General features: G+C 36.8%; 1 protein-coding gene across 3 annotated transcripts in view; it reads right to left on the reverse strand.

Annotated features, from left to right (window-relative positions):
• Positions 1 to 18,834, reverse strand: part of LOC129257911 (uncharacterized) — a 72,830-nt gene that overhangs the window by 18,070 nt on the left and 35,926 nt on the right. For all 3 annotated transcript variants that reach the window (XM_064096737.1, XM_064096732.1, XM_064096741.1), the window contains 23 exons: positions 18,458 to 18,669; positions 17,650 to 17,776; positions 16,719 to 17,126; positions 16,139 to 16,364; positions 15,024 to 15,208; positions 14,277 to 14,429; positions 13,708 to 13,896; positions 12,536 to 12,747; positions 11,692 to 11,812; positions 10,636 to 10,830; positions 10,012 to 10,221; positions 9,482 to 9,642; positions 8,528 to 8,681; positions 7,790 to 7,984; positions 6,940 to 7,143; positions 6,134 to 6,436; positions 5,560 to 5,751; positions 4,732 to 4,935; positions 3,803 to 3,917; positions 2,886 to 3,064; positions 2,270 to 2,458; positions 1,435 to 1,638; positions 532 to 837 (listed from right to left, as the gene is read on the reverse strand). In XM_064096737.1, the coding sequence (XP_063952807.1) occupies positions 532 to 837; positions 1,435 to 1,638; positions 2,270 to 2,458; positions 2,886 to 3,064; positions 3,803 to 3,917; positions 4,732 to 4,935; positions 5,560 to 5,751; positions 6,134 to 6,436; positions 6,940 to 7,143; positions 7,790 to 7,984; positions 8,528 to 8,681; positions 9,482 to 9,642; positions 10,012 to 10,221; positions 10,636 to 10,830; positions 11,692 to 11,812; positions 12,536 to 12,747; positions 13,708 to 13,896; positions 14,277 to 14,429; positions 15,024 to 15,208; positions 16,139 to 16,364; positions 16,719 to 17,126; positions 17,650 to 17,776; positions 18,458 to 18,669 (4,644 nt within the window). The remainder of the gene's footprint in view (positions 1 to 531; positions 838 to 1,434; positions 1,639 to 2,269; positions 2,459 to 2,885; positions 3,065 to 3,802; positions 3,918 to 4,731; positions 4,936 to 5,559; positions 5,752 to 6,133; positions 6,437 to 6,939; positions 7,144 to 7,789; positions 7,985 to 8,527; positions 8,682 to 9,481; positions 9,643 to 10,011; positions 10,222 to 10,635; positions 10,831 to 11,691; positions 11,813 to 12,535; positions 12,748 to 13,707; positions 13,897 to 14,276; positions 14,430 to 15,023; positions 15,209 to 16,138; positions 16,365 to 16,718; positions 17,127 to 17,649; positions 17,777 to 18,457; positions 18,670 to 18,834) is intronic.

Raw genomic sequence — 18,834 nt, forward strand, 5'->3', positions numbered from 1 at the left:
TAATAGTTTGTCATGAGCAATTTCATTTTGCTAAAGCATTATTAATATCTTTCAGAGTTTGTCCGCCTTTTTTTGCACCCACATGTAGCTGTCAACACGAAAGGTGGGTGGAGGCATAAATATATTATACTGGTGAATCCTTGTCTTCTGCTGAGGACCTCTTGACATTGGCAGGAAAAGATCTTTTCTGTTCTCTGTATTATCAGTAAGAATTTCTTAATCTTATGAAGTAATAATAATAATAATAATTCAATACTTATATAGCGCCTAACAAAATTTCTCTAAGCGCTTTACATCACAAAACCTAACTACTTAACTTAATAAACTAAACTTACTTATCAACTTAACTACCTTTACAACTAAACATCCAACGTAACTACCTTACATATGCTACATAGCATACCTAAGTATGCTATTCTTTTATTCAATCCAACTGTATTATTCAAATGCAGATATAATTCAAGTAAATCCAACTGACATAGTTAAATATATGTTGATGAATAATTGAATGATTCAGAAATCTTGCATTACCATCCAACGATGGAGTCATGACCATGGTTTCCTGTGCAGCGAGCACCGGTCCAGAAGCAAGCACCGACGAGATGGAGAAATTGTACATCACTCCATCTTGAAGGTCTCCAAGTGTTACCGAGGATGCATCTGCTCCTGGAACATCTACACTCGTAGGAATGGTATCTCTTGGGTCCTCGTAGGTGATGCGGTAGGCGACGACGTCACAGCTGTAGCGGACAGACGGGGTCCAGGAAAGGGTGACTGTGTTGGGGTTGATTGCTTCTCCACGGAACAAACTTGGGTTTGCTTGTGATGGGAGGTAACCTTGAAGGAAAGCAGACACATTATTGGAAATCTGAGTTAAGATGGATATGGTGAATTACAATTCATCTCAGCATTGTTGTTCTTGTTGCTGACTGTTCTTATCTGCACTTTTATTCATGTTATCATAATCATTGTCATTATCATTATGAATATAATTATCATCATAATTCATTTTTCATCATCATCATCATCATCACCATCATCATCATCACAATTACTATCATAAGAATTATACTTATCAACCTCCACCCAACCATACATTTTTTTTGCAGCTCTACAAATTTATTGCGCGGCATCGTGCATTTTGGATCCATCATTTTCCCCATAGCGCATTTAAAACACTGAGACGCGATATGAAATACATGTTTTTCAAAGAAAAGGCTACGGCAAAGATTTGGATGGCGGCGCTTACATAGGTGTACATTCTAGATACGCCTGCAATGTCATATCTTCCTACAAAAATAAGAAAATACAATATATTCAAAAGGCAATGAAAGTGGCTGATTGAGTCTTCTACCAATGCACCATACATAGGATGTACAAATTTGATTTAAAGACAGACTTGATTTATAAGCACTAAGCATTTCCTCGACTTACTCTTTGCCCAGATCTCACAGATGTACATCATAGTGCGATCACACTCCCAGTCGTTATACTCCCCAAAGTTGGTAACTTGCCCACAATCCTGGACGCCATTGAGGTCATTAGGCTGTCCCGGTGCCCAGTTGGAATAGGCAAACTCAGTATCTGCTCCACAGTCAACCCAGCTCCACTGGCCCTCCCTTGCTCGATCATAGTAACCTTGAGGAATATTGGAGTTCAGAATTTAATTCGCATTTTTTTTGCATTGGACATATAAAAGAATAAACATATTTGCAAACATTTATAACTGAAATGAGAGAACGATGAAATTGGGAAAATTCATTGAAAATTAACGTCAAACATACACTGTAGAGGTAAACATTAAAAAAACACTATTAGGAATGGTTGAGCAGATAGCTTAATGGTAATGGTGACTTGGAGGAATAAAAGGGGACATTGCGAAAAAACCTGTAAAACTGTAATCAGGAGAGTCCAATTCAAGTTAAATGAAAAGTAGACAAGCTATGGCAAATTGTTAGTTTTTCTATCACATTTGTCAATTTCTTTTAAATGAGGTATACAAGTTTATTGTAAATTATACACCATAATATGAATAGTGATATTCCCACCAATATAACACCAAGATCATTCACTTACATGTATCCTACATCATATTCAATATACAGTTTGGGAAATAATTATAAGACTACTTTCCTACTATGCTCCCATATTACATGGTCTTATTAATATTTAGAACACTGATGTCTGATCAATGAAAAGTATATGTAAATTTTACAATTATCATAACATAGGATGTCAAATTACGACACCAGGGTGATTTTCTGCTTACCAATCCAATAGTCATTTCCAAGAGTCTCATTCCACAGGTATTGATTCTCTGTTTCTGTTTCTATGACAACCAGATCACCATCTTCGACAGACATGCAGTCCTGGCGGGCTTCATCCCAGGTGACAAGGGACTTGGCGACCTTGTAGCAATGATCTTCGTAACCGACAAACCAGCCCTCAGGACAAGGATCTAAATGAAAGATCAAGAAAGAAAGATAGGGCAGGTTTCTCAAAAACTATTCTTTACTGCTCCCCACCACATCTAACCTTGGACATTAAAGGTCTAAGCAATGATTCAAATCATTATGGCATTAAATGTGAAATAAGCAGTGTTTTATAGCATTTCATGAACATCAGGATTTTAATTTGTTTATACACAAATTCATACAACTGTCCCCCCACTTTTTTTCAGCTGGCATGTGATCACAAACTGCATCATGAGCCTACCAAGCCTTGTCCAATCTGCAAAATTTGGTATAAAAAAAGCGTGCAAAATTTCACAGTATGTGCGATTTGAACAGTTGCAGAGCTATCACAAATTTCATGCAAGGGGTCAATTGACCCTTTCAACTCCCCAACAGTTAAGTTAATACAGGACCAACAGTGTGATAGCTTACTTGCTGGTGGTAACGTGGTCGCTGTTGTTGTTTGAGTTGTATCCCTTGGTCCCATGTACATGTTTGCACGTAGGGTAAATGTGTAAGTAGTCTCTGGCATGAGATCCATGATCAGCTGGCTATTAGAGTCACCTCCTGGCACCTCAACAATCTGGGGACCATCGTTGGTGTAGGTAATTCTAATTAGATGCAAAGGATTCATATAAATCTATCAATAATCAGATGAATTTCCTTTCATTCCCATATTTCACCGACAATACAAAAAATATGACTGCAACCAGCAAGCATTAATTGAAGTGATTTTGCTGCATGACCATTTTTCAAAATAACTTTCCTGATCCCACAATGATATGGCTATGCAATATATGAAGGGGAGTTGTAAAGGAACATTATAAAAGGCAGAATTACTTTTAAAAAATTTGGATAATGTTGGTCATACTTTTCTTAGGTACCTATGTAGGGCTCTATTTTGGGACTATCACCAGTAATAAAACAACTTCCACACACCTTTTTTTCTACATCCATCTAGATGAAATTATTATTCAAGTGCATCAGACAGGGAGGTTGGTTGGAGTGGAAACATATGACTCATTTCCTTGGACCATGTTCAGTTGGATTAGGGTAACAAGAATTTCTGGGCTTTATCATTTTTTCTAGCAGGTTCCGAGTCTGAGAAATGTTAATCGCTTTTGTTTTTTCTTAACAATATCATGCAAATTAGTATCAATATTAGAATCACACCAAATATCATCTATTCATTACAGCTTTAATATCACATTATTTTAATATTATCACCACATCATTAAATATAAATTAAAGTTTCATTTTTGCAGTTTACAAGAGTAACAGAGTATAAGGAGAATACGGTTTTTAAGATTAGCACAGATTTAGAGGGCTAGAAATGGCATTTTACTCACGTATATCCAACAATGTCACAGTTGTAATCTGATGGTAACCATTGAAGCAGAAGTGAATTCTCTGTGACTGACATGCTTATGAACAGAATAGGGTCTACATCTTCATCATCAAAATCTGCATTTCAAAGGGAAAAAGTTAAAAGTTGATAACCTGCCACAAATTTGTAGGAAGCTTGTTGTAGCACCAATCTTATTTGGTTTCCATTTGGACAATTGGAACCATCAAATAATCAATTATTAATTCTATTACATAATATAAAAATCATACAATGGGGACAACGATCAGGAGGAGAAACTCACGGGTCCCAGGCATGGATGACACCAAACAAAATAATAATAAAAATAAGTGGAAAATAATGATTATTCTATATCAATTACCTTAAGTTTTGAAAGATCAAATAATTCATCAAAGTAATGCTAATATTGTGACTATATCATAAATGGGCATCACTAGACCAGTGGCCCATAAATAATCTTTGCGATTGATCGCAAGGCTGATTTTTGTGCTTGATTACATTGATTTTTATGTGCAATCACATATACAAATTAACTATACGATCAATCTCTAAGATTTGTGATACAGGCCCCGATAGGATCAGACCAATGGGCATCATAAGGTATTTTGGATTAGACTAATGGAGTGTTGCAAGAAACTTGCAAACAATTGCAAGTAAAAATAAATCAATTGCAAGTCATATTTAATCAATTGCAAGTCAATTTCAGGTCTCAAAATCAATCATAAATCTTGATATTAATTGTAAATTTGCAAAAGATTGCTGGTCTGCTTTTTGTATCAATATTTATAAATTGATTTTCTCGAGTTAAAAATTTGCTCTATCACTTGTAAATTTGTAACTGAAATTTGCAATCACTTGCAAATTTTTTCTTGCAACACCCCTTAAGTAGCAATTCATTAGAATACAAGTTACCTTTGACAATGATCTCGCACACGTAAGGCAGGGCCCTTTCACAGGCCCTATCATTGAACTTGGCGTTGTCTTGAAGCTGACCACAGTTCTCGCTGCCATCAATGTCCGATGGTTGACCTGCGTCCCACTGGGATTGACCCCAGCCTGAGAGATCAGAACAGTCCACCCATCGATAGGATCCTTCGTCCGCCCTGTCATACAGACCTAAGGAACAACAACGAAAAATGTATAGAAAATCAAAGCTTACTTGATATATAATGGCTTGTGGCAAGACTGGGAAAAAATACCAAATTACCTAAATGAATACATGCAGTTGAGGAATATGTATTCAGATAGTTTGAGTGTTTTATAATATTCATGTTCTGTGTTAATATATTGTCAATTAATTGCAAATCTAAGTGCAGTAAACTAAAAATAACATGATGGATACACACTATTCCAAAGGGATTTGTAGCAACTAGAAAATACATGTAGCAGTACTGTGTTACATCTTTGTCTGATGTAATATATGTCTATGACATATCATTGCTTTGTGTTCTCAAGTCCAATTCTGCCTTGATTTTTAACCCCCTACTTCCTGAGACTGGTTGTTTAATCATGTTTTTTCTTTTCATGAATTGGTAATAAATACTGAACTGAATTGAATTCGTACAAAGCTGATCGGTGGTAATTCAGAACATTCCCAGGCCTATAGTTTGTGGAATATCTCTGAATGTTCGTGTCAAGTTTAAGGGAGGGAACTCATTCAGTTTTAATTTCATCTGCTCCACATACTTAAATGAAAAGAGGGAAGTCAGGCAACAAAGTTCGGAATGATCATCTACTCACCGACCCACCAGTCGTAGCCACCGAATCCTTTCTCGATGAAGAAATCCATCTCATCCTCCGTGTCTACAACAGCAAGATCTCCATTGGTAGTATTCATGCAGTCCATGCGAGCAGCGTCCCAATCCTTGGGTTCAGTAACGAAGCGGTAACATCCAAAGTTGTAACCGAGCTCGAAACCGTCAGGGCAGATCGCTGGTAGGGGAGGGGGTGTTAAAGATTAACAAAAAATATGGAAAATTGATTACATTATTCTGATTTCACTAAAAAGATTCATGACAGACCATACTCGTTTTCTGGAAAAGATTTGAAAGGTGAAGAATGAAGTCTCCTATGCCAAATGCAATTTTTATTTTTTATGTATTTGTATTGTTTAATGACAGGCTGCACGTTTCTAAATTTTTACACAAATTCATACATAACATCACATTACAGTACGCTAAAATTTATGAGGTGGTGAATCTTTTTGTTACGAAATCATGACTGTACTTCAAATTATTTAATTTATATGGTGTGAAAAGATAGACTTTACACTAAAAATGTTCACTGGCAAAAAGATCAGTTTCACTGAACTCACTGGATTCATCAAATGTCTCGATCAGGGTCTCGTATCTGCTTTCCAAAGTACGCTGAGCGGAGTATGGAACGATGGAAATGACGTAGAAAGTGCTTGGTAAGAGACCTGTGATCTCCCCCTGTACGGAAATGGCACCAACAATGTCAGTGATGATGTCATCATTGATACCACCATCGGAAGCAATGAGGTAGTAGCCGAGGAGGTTACAGCTGGAGAGGGATGGTAACCACGTTGCCGATGCGGTCAGGGCAGAGGTTGCTTGGACGGTGAACTGGGACGGGTACATGTCTTCCTCGGTGAAACCTGGTGGGGAACAGTAATATGGGAGTCAATGTGTTCCTTCAGAGTTTCCATGAAGTGCAAATGGATTAAACACCTGCTCTATCTTGTCTTTCTTGCCCTTCATTATCTCTGTATCTGTCTTTGACTATCTTTGTTTCTGTTTGTCAGTCTCTTTTACTGTCTCTGGAGGCTCTTTGGTGATTTTTCTCCCTCTGTTTTTCTTGCTGTATCTGTATGAATTTTTTCTTCTCTCTGACGTTTAATCTTTTATCTTTACTTTCCTTCTTTCTTCTATATCTCTCAGTCATTCTCTTACTCCTACTGCAAATTATTATCATCATTATCATTGTATAATTACAATCACATTCCCAGTCTGTTCTTTATTGGCCAAGGTACAAATTTCGACCAAAATTCAAAACAAAATCAATGAAGCCTTGTCAAACTGGCCCATTTTTTGAAACATAGTACAACTTGTAATTACATTTTTGTACATAAAAAATGAAAGATAGAGAAGTTTCCCTCACCCTTAGCCTGGACCTTACAGATGAAAGGTCTGGTGGTATCACAGGTGATATCATCCCATTGGCCTGCTTCATTGAGCTCAACACAATCATTGTTACCAAGAAGATCAGAGGGTGCACCAGGAGCCCAGTTGAGAGTCTGCCAGGTGTCCGGGGCCTGGCAGTCCATCCAACGGAACAACCGCTCGGTTCCAAGGTCATTGAAACCTAAAGAAGGATAAAATCATTTTTCAATATTGGTAAAGACTTATTCAGATATGGTGAAACAGCCAAACAGTCTTATCAACATTTTTCACGTTTGTACATGTTCCCTATCTTAAAATATGAGAGAGTGAGAATGAGGTGGACATGTTTAATATGATGAGGAAAAGCACTGATTGCCTTTTCTTGTATAGAATCAACCCAATCATTAGCTAGATATTACCAAACTGTAGGCATGTACATGTAAACCTCCAGACAGGATTGACATATTGAAGTCTGTTAAAGATGTTTAGGATGTTATTTGAGGCCAAGGCCGTGTAAATTCCATCTCAAATCACAAAGCCATTATATGATTTTCTTGGAATAGTTGGGAATGTAGTGAGAACCAGAATGAAATTTTATTTTATTATTTTTTTTTTGGGGGGGGTTACGTCCCCTTGAAGTCAGAGCTTAATCTTTCTGCAGTATCTTTTAATCGCTAATCACCAGGTTTCATCATAGACAAAACAAATGAAGAATGCATTAGAGCTGCTATGAAGACACTTGTGCAATTATAGAAGGATTCCTGTACAAAGCCTTTGCAAACGAATTTTGTAATCAAGAGATTAAAACATTTGGCCTATCATATTGTCAAGCAAGACTGAAATCTTACCAATCCAGTATGATAATGGAAGACGAGTGTTGTTGACAAAATCAAGTTCTTCAAGAGTGTCAATGACAGCTAGATCTGCCTCCGGATCATCTGATTGACAACTGAGTCGAGCATCAAACCAAGTTGATGGGTTCACTGCAAATCTCCAGCAAGTATAGTCCGGTCCCTGCTGATAGCCAGTTGGACAATTGGTTGCTGGCAAATACCAAGATGAAACAAGAGTAATGAAAATTTGACACTGAAAAATGATTTGGTATTATATCTGACTTTTAATCAGCGATATAGTCAAGTCCTTCCTTCCAACCAGAGTCTGAGTCCAAGCATCCAAGTCCTGAGACATAGGGGCTCTGGTACAGTCTGGACTAAGTACTACAGTATTTATTTGCTTATTATAATCTCATAATAATGTGATGTCTGAAAACACTTTATCATGAAGTTAGGGTCAAATACTTCAGAGTTATCTATAGATTAATGATCCTTTGAGTTTCTCATTTTAATATAAAGAAAGTGGGGCATGTCATTTTCCAACCCTGATAAATGGAGACCATATCTCATATCTGACTAATAAATTTTAAATATAGTCCTAAAAAACATAAAGACTGTTTTTCATTCCCTAATATCCCTTTTTGCTCATTACAATACAAGACACATTATGGCTCATTAGTCATTTTCTGGTGGAGACTCAAAAATGTGATGGATGTGTATATGTGTCTTTCTTGCTGAAAGGCTGCTACTTACTGCCTTCTGGTAGTGTTGTTTGCATCATAGGTGGCAAGGCCGGGAGATCTTCAAAACTGAATGTCGTTGTTCTTAAGGTGATGACATACCCTGTGTTTGGACTGAGTGAACTCAGATCGTAAAAACTAGTGGTTGACCCCTCGATAACCTCGGTCTATAAATTCAAGAAGTGTTGCATCATTATAGTACGGACAACAATATTTGGTAATAGGCCAGGGCAAATATCCAGGTATTTTTAATCTCCTGTCCTAGCAACTGACCGGCCGATGAAAACACACTAGCGACCCTTACAGCAGCGCAGCGTTTTGGCATGCCTACAATGCATAACACACAAACATTGCATTCATACTTTGTGCTGAACATTGTGATAATCAAGTTTACCCATTTTGTTATCTGGAAGTTTACAAATCTTTCTGAAATTTTCAGTGCTGTTTCTGACATTATTTCATTGTGTTTTTTACAGTCACTTTGTTTCATCAAAGTAAGGTCATTGCTGTCGTTAAGTGGATGTGACGTCACTCCGCCCCCGCCTATAGACATATTGATAGGTATACTTAAAAATCATTTAAAACTTTAGTGAGCTTGTATTTGGGGGACTGATCAAGGAAAAAAAAGAAAAATCAATAACTGTCCTATTCACATTATTTTAGAAAGAATTTTACCGTGTAACAGAGTCCACTTTAAAAGGGATACTCTACACATACCCTAACATTCATTGACACAGACTGTCAATGTCCTCATGCCACAACTTCACGTCAAGCATACTCACAGCAGTCACCACTTGAACGAGCTTAAAACCATATAATGGGTGATATTACAATATTCTTTGTTGCTTAAATAAACCATTTTATCTGAACATCCAACCAGTCAGATTACCATTTAAATGTATGTAGCAATTTACAATGTTAAGAATTTGAGAAGTTATAATATCTGAAGATAAACAAAGATGCTGACCAGTTCATTTCCACCAATGCCTACTGGCGAGTAACTGATCGTGTATCCTGTGACATCACAACGATATGAGCTTGGTGTCCAACTGACACGAATAGTGTCAGGGGATAGTGCTTCTGTCTTCAAGTTACTGGGGTCAAATGCATCCGGAATAATATCAGGAACTATAAGAGGTAAAGCAGAAAAATAACATGATTATATATTGTTGATCCATCTCAATAATAAAGTTATGCACAATGTTTTTTTAGACTAAAATCCCCTGATGCCAGTTGCATAATGAGCCAATTTTTTTGGGGGGGGCCAGATATAGCATATCAGGCAAAATTTATAAAAAGTTGCGAGCGAGCAAAGTGAGGGAGTAAAAATTTTGACCTTTTTAAAAAAAAAATCAAATTTTGTGATAGATTTTTACATAAATGAAATGCATTGAAATTGAATTATTTTACACATAATCTGAATTTTTAGAGACAGAAAAAAATCTATAACTGCAGGGTAAAACATCAACACGATTAATTATAGAAGATAAAATGTACCTGGAATTGTTTCACAGATGTACCTCTTGGCAAAATCACACTCATCATCATAGTAATACCCATCGGTACCAAGGATATACACACAGTCTTCTTCATTTCCAGGTATGCGACTGGGTTGATCATCAGCCCAATTATAGATTGCCCATCCCGAAGTTGAAGTGTCACATTCTACATACGAGAAAACACCCTCTTGGCCTCCGTCGTAGTAACCTTTCATCAAAAAAGAGCAGGGATTACTCGATAGTTAAGCTAAATAATATGATCAAATTTAACAAAGTGACCACTCACGTGTTTGCATGTATAAAGAAAAAATTACACAATGTGTCTTATGACTTAAGTAAAAAATGGGTAATCAGGAAATATAAGCATGGCATTCTGTCAGATAAACAGATCTTTTCCCAAGCAATGAGAAGATTATGTTGGCCATCTTACACCTACTTGGTTTTAAATAAAGATTTAATTAATTCAGAAAGACCAATTTACATGAATTATATCATAACTTACAAGATCTAAATCTAGATCTATGATGATATGGTAACAATTGACCTTCATCTTAAAGGCTGTCTCTTGAAATTATTTCGAGCTGCAACAACTCAATAATAGCTTCAGCAGCATCAGACTCACCAATCCACCACTCTTCCCCACCGGAAACATCCCTGATATACCGGTTCTCCAGCGCATTGTTGATCATGATAAGATCAGCACCAGGGGTAGAACGACAGTCCTCTCTGGCCTGCAACCAGGTGGATGTCCTGTCGACGAACTTGTAGCAAGTCGGGCCATTGACATCAGCCTCGACATAACCCTCTGGACAATCAACTGCACCAGGAAAAAAATATTTAAAAAATGAAATTTTCTTCGTAAATAAGGGCTGGACAATACAGCATATCAGGTTATTTGATTATCACTGGCTGTAATTTCAATAGGGCAATATGAGGTCCCCCATGAATAATTTTCAACCAATGTTTTGTTGACATTACCCGTTACTTGGATCCTGGTGAGTTTTAATTGTGGCTTTCTGTAGCTTATGACCTGTTGTCACAAATTAATAGCAATATGAGCAATGTCTAAACATATTAATATCCCAATATTAAATGTAATGGCAGGTGATATATAGTATCTAACCAATATCATATTATCTACACGTAAAAAGCTTCAATGTCTCAACATTTTTATATCCTGATCATAAAATGTAATCATGACATTATCAGGGATAACATATCATGGAACAATTATCGTTTATTCAATAAACGTCATGATATTTCAATACCATCGTCTTATCATGCAGCCCTGACATAAACTAAAAACAATATCAGTCAAAACCATGATAGGTCAACCAATCTTGTATCTATCACTATTGCTGCATATGAAAATAAGCACCTGGGTCCTGTTTAAAAAAAGACTTCAACTATTGTGATATTTCTATTAGAGAAACTATCACAAAATCTTGGTCGTGATTGGCCGCTGAGCCCTGTTACCATAATAGCATAATCACCGTGACCACAGTTTAAAGTCTTCATAAATTGGGCATCAGAAATATGAAGAATTCATGAATGTGTACAAACAATTATAAAATATCTGCAAAACATAATATTGGCATATAAAGTATTATATCAACAATGTACCTATGTCATCCATGTATATGGAGTTAAATGTCTATTAAAAATTTTAAAAACTCACAGAATTTTTCATAGGTAAATGAGAATCCGCGTCCAACAACGGAGGAGTCCGCAGTGAACTGGATGATGAGACTATTGATAGAGCTAATGACATCCTCAGGTACTTCAGAACCAGTTAGAACCTGAAATCAAGTATTAATTACTTCAAAACTTGGCATATAAGGTATATACGAAGATGCTCTTTCTTTCTACATATAATAACAATACTGTGAATGATTTTAACTTTTCGAGCTACGAGAATAGTACAAATCTTATTACAAGGTGAACGTTAATGCCTAGTCAAGTTTTAGTTTACATAAAAATTATTCATTTTCAAAGTTTAAATAAATTTCCATGAAAAAATGAAGACGTATGTCATAAAACACATTCTGTGTGAAAGATGCAAACTGAAACCTGATATTTATAGGTTTTAAGTCAGTTTAAAGTCAGATTTAAAAAAAATTTAATTAGATGGATTCTCGATTTCACTCATAAATTTTTTTGACTTATGAAGTGTTCAAATACTTCATATCAAATGGTCACTTTCAAACATATGAACTATTGTAGATTCTTTAATCTTTTGTACGGATTTGTAAAACATGTATGTTAATGGTTCAAACCCTCTTACAAAATACAATTTAGGAGAAGTCTGAAAAATCAATTTGTGAAATTTGAAATAATCAATTACATGTAATCCCACTCTACAGCAGGATATAAAACACATTCCTTTTCAGAAAGATGACATTTCAAAGAATGTCAAACAAAAATATGATCAATAAAAGCAGGAAGACAAAATATCCAACAGGAGCAAACAATTTGTCTAAAGTGATAAACATATCAAAGACAGTGGATAATGACACACGTACCAAGGATCCAACAGGGTTGGCACGGCTTCCCACAATGCTGAGCGTATCACGGCCGGTCTCAAGGTCAAAGCCTTGGAAGGATAGGCGGATGTTGTAACCCTCTTCCACCTGGATGGCCCAGTTACAGGAGGCATAGTTAGGATACTGGAAGCCATATCCAGGCGATTGGATGGTTCCCGAATCATCGGTGATAATCTCATTGGAACACATGTCTGAGAAGAAAGAGGGGGAAATACTTCGAGGTTGGAAAGAGTATTCAGTCATGTGAAGCCATTCATAGCAGGGATGCGATTGCTTGGTCATTGATCACCAGTGTAATAATGAATAATAAGTTAATGTATATAGCAATTATTACACTTTGTTTCTATTAAAGCGATTTTAATAGATTGTAATTACTATTACCCCGGTAATCGAATCCTGGCATGCCAGCACACAAAGTATGCACTTTCTCCACTCCCTGGGGAGCATTCCAACAAGAGTTTCAAGACTCAGTTGCTAGGCATACTACATAGGCTTTCGCATCCTACCGGGTACCCATTTAACACTCTTGCCAAATGGTGCAATGCTGCGGGATACAAACACACGACCCTCTGATTGCAAGGCAAGAGTCTGCACCATCACACCACAATGCTTCCACTACAAGGAATGTGATTGATTAATCAATATATTATGCATAACGTATATGGGCAATTCCATAAAATATACACATCCAACCCTGAAAAAGCAGGACCTTCCTAAAAAAAATATATTGTCTGTTTTGTAGTTCATCTCAAAAGGTTGAAATGCTCTCAAATAATCATGGATTGAACAAATCATCAAAAGATATAAGAATGGAAAAGAATAGGATTTGGAAGAACAAAAAGGTTGATTATTTCATGGAATTGCCCATGTGCACGCTCTGAACAGTTATATAACGCTTAAGGAAAAGACGATGACGTTTTAATGTAAGGAGGGTGGGTAATTATACTAATAAATCAATTCTACCTAAAGAGCCATCAATGCTATAATGTGTCCATCATATATGTGCATTTTCAAACACAGTGCTTAAAACCTTACACAAAAATGTTATAATTAACATTTTGGGTGTATAAAACAATGTTCATATCACTCTTATTATGATCCGAGAGCATACAGTCTAGTATCGATCTAAAGAAAAATTCATCCAATCCTACCATCAAAGAATGTTATTTCGAATCCACCAAAGTTGTTGCTGCCATCAGTGGTGAACGCAAGCCACATGAGAATAGAGTTGGTGGTGAAGGACTCATTGACGTGGCCGGAGAGCTGAGCAACACGGGTATCCAAGGAGACGGCGCTGTCACCTCGACCGGTTCCTACATCCAAGATGTCATACTGACCCTCTGAAAGGGAAATGTACATGTATAGGTTAAATCAGGCATGGTGCCATAGAGTTTAGCTATCTGTGTTTAATCAGTGCAACGTTCCTTTACGTATTCAAGGGCAAAAAACATGGAAGCTTGGGGCAATTTTGCCCCCCCCCCCCTCAAACGATCAAAAGAACCCTGAAAAATGAAAAAGGCCCCAGAAATTCCCATTCCCTGCAATTATGGGTTGTACAATATTGCAGATTTTGGGACTAGATTGTGAATAGTACCCCCTGAAAATGTAAAGAAAAATGTTTTTTACCTTTTTTATTCTGATTTATCAATCATCCCATGTTCTTTGTAATGTCACTGCTATATCTTAATCGTTTAAATAGGATGGATGAAATGTAAATTACCAGTCTTAAAATCATTGACGACGGCTCTGATTGGGGCTCCAGACGATGATACGATAGACCAGAGGCAGTAGCGGTTGATGTCGTAGGGTAAAGGATAGTTAGGTGATCGTATCGTCCTGGTAAGAGGGGAAATTATGATTGTCTCCTCACAATCTAAACAAAATGAACAATCAAAAAAGTTATTCAATATTAGTTCATGTAGGCCTTGGGTAATGTAGGGAGCATTTCATCAACATTTATATCTAACAAGTTGTCAGATCTGACAACTTTCCCTGATTTTAACTGACTGAGGAGCATAGTTCCTATGGTATCTGTCAGATAAAACAGGACTTGTCGGATAAAATGTCTGACAAGTCCTTTCATGAAACACGCCGAAGACCTCATAATTCATAATAGGGGGGTCACTTTTGTTTTAATCTTGTCTGAAACCAAGTTTCTTATCTCAAATAAAGCCAATGCAACATATAAGAAAGGGAAGAAAATCTCATGGATACAGAATTCAACATGTTTTTCAATCTCCTGAGCATTTTTTTAAAATGATGATACAACTATTCTTGTCTTGGCACAAAAATATTATACAATTTTAGATTAATCAAATGATTTCATGATTATCAAAGTGATCTTGAGAAGATGATGTTCTATCCCGATACTATTCAATTCAGTACTTTGAGTAAAACTTTTACCAAGTAGTTGCTGGGCTTAGAAATGTACTTTATTACAATTTATGTGTCGATTGGACTTCCATACCTCTATCTTGCTTTGCATCAAGTGAGAATCCTATATCGACAGTGGAGTAGTCAGATGTGAACCTGACCCAGCCGATAGACTCTTCAATCATGAGAGAGAATGGTTCCACCGAGCCAGAGAGTGAGACATAGTGAGAAGTGGGATCAGATGCATCATTACCACGACCAATCTCAACGATATCATACCTAGTGACAAAGATGAGCATACCGATACGAGGTAACTTTACTATGATAACAATATGAACATCAAGACGGCTATAACGGATGTTTTAAACGAGTGTTACATGAAAGATACCATTAACAGCAGAGTTACAGCCATTAATGTGTACCTGGAAAATCACAAGTTGCTTGGTACAATCAAATTATAGCATATTCCATGAAAAATTGCACTTCATTTTTATAAATTTCATTTATCATTGCAAAAACAGAGTAGACAGTCATTTGATAGACCAAATGGGTTGCGTTCTCACAACGGTGTCCTAGCTTCTATGGAACTCTAGGTTTAGTCTTTAGGATTTATTCCAAAGATAATGTTCAAAAGAATCCATAGGAAATCCTACTTTCTATATTTCATTGTGAAATAATTTTCTTCTTTTTTTAATATACTTTTCACTACAGGATTGAAATACTTCGTATTTATCAAATTTAACGGAATAATCGCTCCATTCACTATTCTACTGTAAGTTAATCTAGGATCATGTGACTCAATGTTAGGCAATTCCATATCCAACATTTTTAGATTTTGTGTGCCTGATTTAGCACCTTGCTTTCCTTTTTAAAATTTGATACAAGGAAAATATGTCTTTCCTATCATCTGAATTTATTCATTCAAACAATTTTCTACTTACATTCCGAGTATAGTGGTATTTAGTCATGGTAATGGAATAAACTGGATATCTAAGCCTATGTCACAGGTTAATTAAATCATATAAATCAATTCAGTATTATACCAACACTGACTATCATCCTGTTCCTGTTTGTTGCAAGCTTCATTTAATCAAAGGATTTGGGTTTTGAGGACGATCAACATGATTATTCCTACTGTATATATGAAGTGAGATGAAAATTTAAGAGGAATTGACCTGTTATGAGACAAACAATGATATGAAAACTTACCCATATTCTGTAAAGAAAGCATTGGTGTCCATGCCAATCCTAAACCTGCCACCCTGATCTGCCTGTAGGTACCAGACGCAGTCCAGGTTTGTGGGGTAACCTTGAGGGTAGTTAGGAGACTGGACCCTCTGGAAACCAGATACAGGGACAATCAATGTGCCGCCGCAGGTTAGGTTTGTGACCGGGCTCTCTGTCGGTGCTGGCTGTTTGGTGCCTGGGATTTCACCTGAAACCACACAATGATGAAAGATAGGAATAACATGTAATCTACCCACTGGGTTGAACTAACTTTGATTCCTCACCTTAATAAAACAATTCTTTTGTTTAGAGGCAGGTTGATGTTGATTTTGAATTGGATATCCAACGTTTGATCTGATAAAATGATGCTTTATCATATTCCATCAATATCAGCAAAGTCAAATTGTTAGCACATACACTGCCTGATTCCCCTGAGAATTACAAACTAAAAATGAGCAAAACATACAGGTCTTGAAACTAAATATATAAACATTAAAAAATATTGAACATAGTCTCCCTCTAGAGGAAAAGACACTGCGAGAAACATTTGCTTAGTACTTACTAGGAGTTTTCTCATCAGCAGTAAGTGAGAATCCCTGAGCTGCGGCAGCGTTAGAAGAATCAGTCTCCAACTTTACCCAAAGAGCATCCTCACTGGAACGTAAGAATGGTGGTTTGTTGGTTCCGGAGTAGCGATCAATCTCTGTCGCACCATCAGACGGATCCATGCCATAACCTACGATAAGGACATCATAGTTGTTCTCCAGGCTGAAGTCGGTGAAGTTGAGTTCAATGAAGTTATCGGCAGCGACCTTGACATCGCCAAGAGCAGTTGAGGATTGTTGGAAGACATAGGCACAGTCCTGGTTGTCTTCGTAACCATTGGGGTACCCAGGAGAATTGAAAAACAATGGGACTGGTCCCATTTTGAGAGGGTAAACATTGGTGCACTGCTTCTCGGCAGGTAATTCTATTGTCAAGAAAAAAAGAAGGATGATAGTATAGATTTAAACATAGGTATTTGTAAGATGATTTAAAACATTACACAGTCAGATATTCCATGTTTCAATATTAGCATCATATTCTGCTACGTTTTATTCCAAAATCAGGTCACAAACCAATCTTAAGGTGTGCGGTGGCATTTACATGCAGATAAACAAGGGTCCCATCTCATGTAAATTGGTCTAAAAATTGAATTATTTAGAGCCATACATGTATAAAACAGTTGAAATGGTGATATTTGATTAGCTGATGGCAAATTTGTCTCAGAAAGTTTGCATTTGTTACTGATAATTAACTTTATGATTTAAAAGCTTGTGCCTGTTTCAAAAATCTTGTTATCAATAACAAATGTGAGAATAAAAACCATAAAATCAGCCCTGAGCCAATAACATGGATACATTTCGGTAGCGTTGAACACTCGCATTTGCCTTGTCATTGATAACTAGTTTCGAGAAACAGGGTCCGAAGTCAATGACATACAGAGGACTTACCAACATTGTACCTCGTGTAGGTGAAGAAGAAACCAAATCCTTCAATTCGATTGTCTGTCACAAACCTGATCTGGATAGACGTGGCCTCACTGATGTAAGACTTGGGCAAAAATATTCCACTTAGCCTCTGAAAATGATCACAAGTGAAACAGCAAACTGATAGGTAATGAATACACTAGTATTGATGGCTTCAAAATTTGATCTTCGGGGAGGAAGGAATGACCCAAGACATGGAAGGTGAATTTGGTCACACCCATTTAACAGGTACAAAACTAGAATTTACAATTTAAACTACTGAGAGAGTGATAAGATAAAGAACATATGCAATAGATCAATGCTTGTGGTATATCACACTGGTATACCTCATATGACCTTTGACCTTTAGTTGTGAGACATTTGACTCCAAATAAAAATTGATATGTTTAAACAACTCCTACCATCAAAGTTTGGTTACAAAAGAATAAACATAAAGGTTGTTTTATAACTGTTCCATGTGGAAAATAGCAAGTACATTTCCAACATTTTACCTTATATGAGCCTTGACCTCCTTAAACGACCTTTGAACTAATTACATCATTGTGGATGGATGGATGGATGCCATTTCCATATTTTTTTTTCCATCTTAGCAAATTCTAAACCAAAACAAAAGAAATCTACATGTATCTCTTCAAATCAATGCAAGTCTTATAGATAAGATTGTTTAAGCTACTAACCACTCTCTCCTCATATCAATTCTCTACCATCTCTGAGATGGTTAGATAGTCTTATCAAAGCAAGTCTTATAGATAAGATTGTTTAAGCTACTAACCACTCTCTCTTCATATCCATTCTCTCCCATCTCTGAGATGGTTAGATAGTCTTCGGGATCAGGGAGAAGGAAGAGGAGCTGGAAACTCAGCTGGATGCGGGTATCCAAGGAGATGGTGTATACGCAATCCACAGACGGTGGGTAGTTACTAGGGAAGTTGGGAGATGAGATGTTGCCAGGGGCATCGGTGATGACGACAGGTTCCAGGCATCCTGCAAAAAGAATGTTTTAAAAGCAAACATAGAATGCATCACTTTCATCTATTGAAACTTCCCAGTATGTGAAAATACCTATTTTTCACTCTTCTGATTATTGCCGTTATTTTTTGTCAAACAGCGACAACACACGAGCTTGCTCCACGCACAAAGGTCACAATG

Source organism: Lytechinus pictus, chromosome 1, assembly GCF_037042905.1.
Source record: "Lytechinus pictus isolate F3 Inbred chromosome 1, Lp3.0, whole genome shotgun sequence".
In the NCBI taxonomy this organism is placed as follows: Eukaryota; Metazoa; Echinodermata; class Echinoidea; order Temnopleuroida; family Toxopneustidae; genus Lytechinus; species Lytechinus pictus.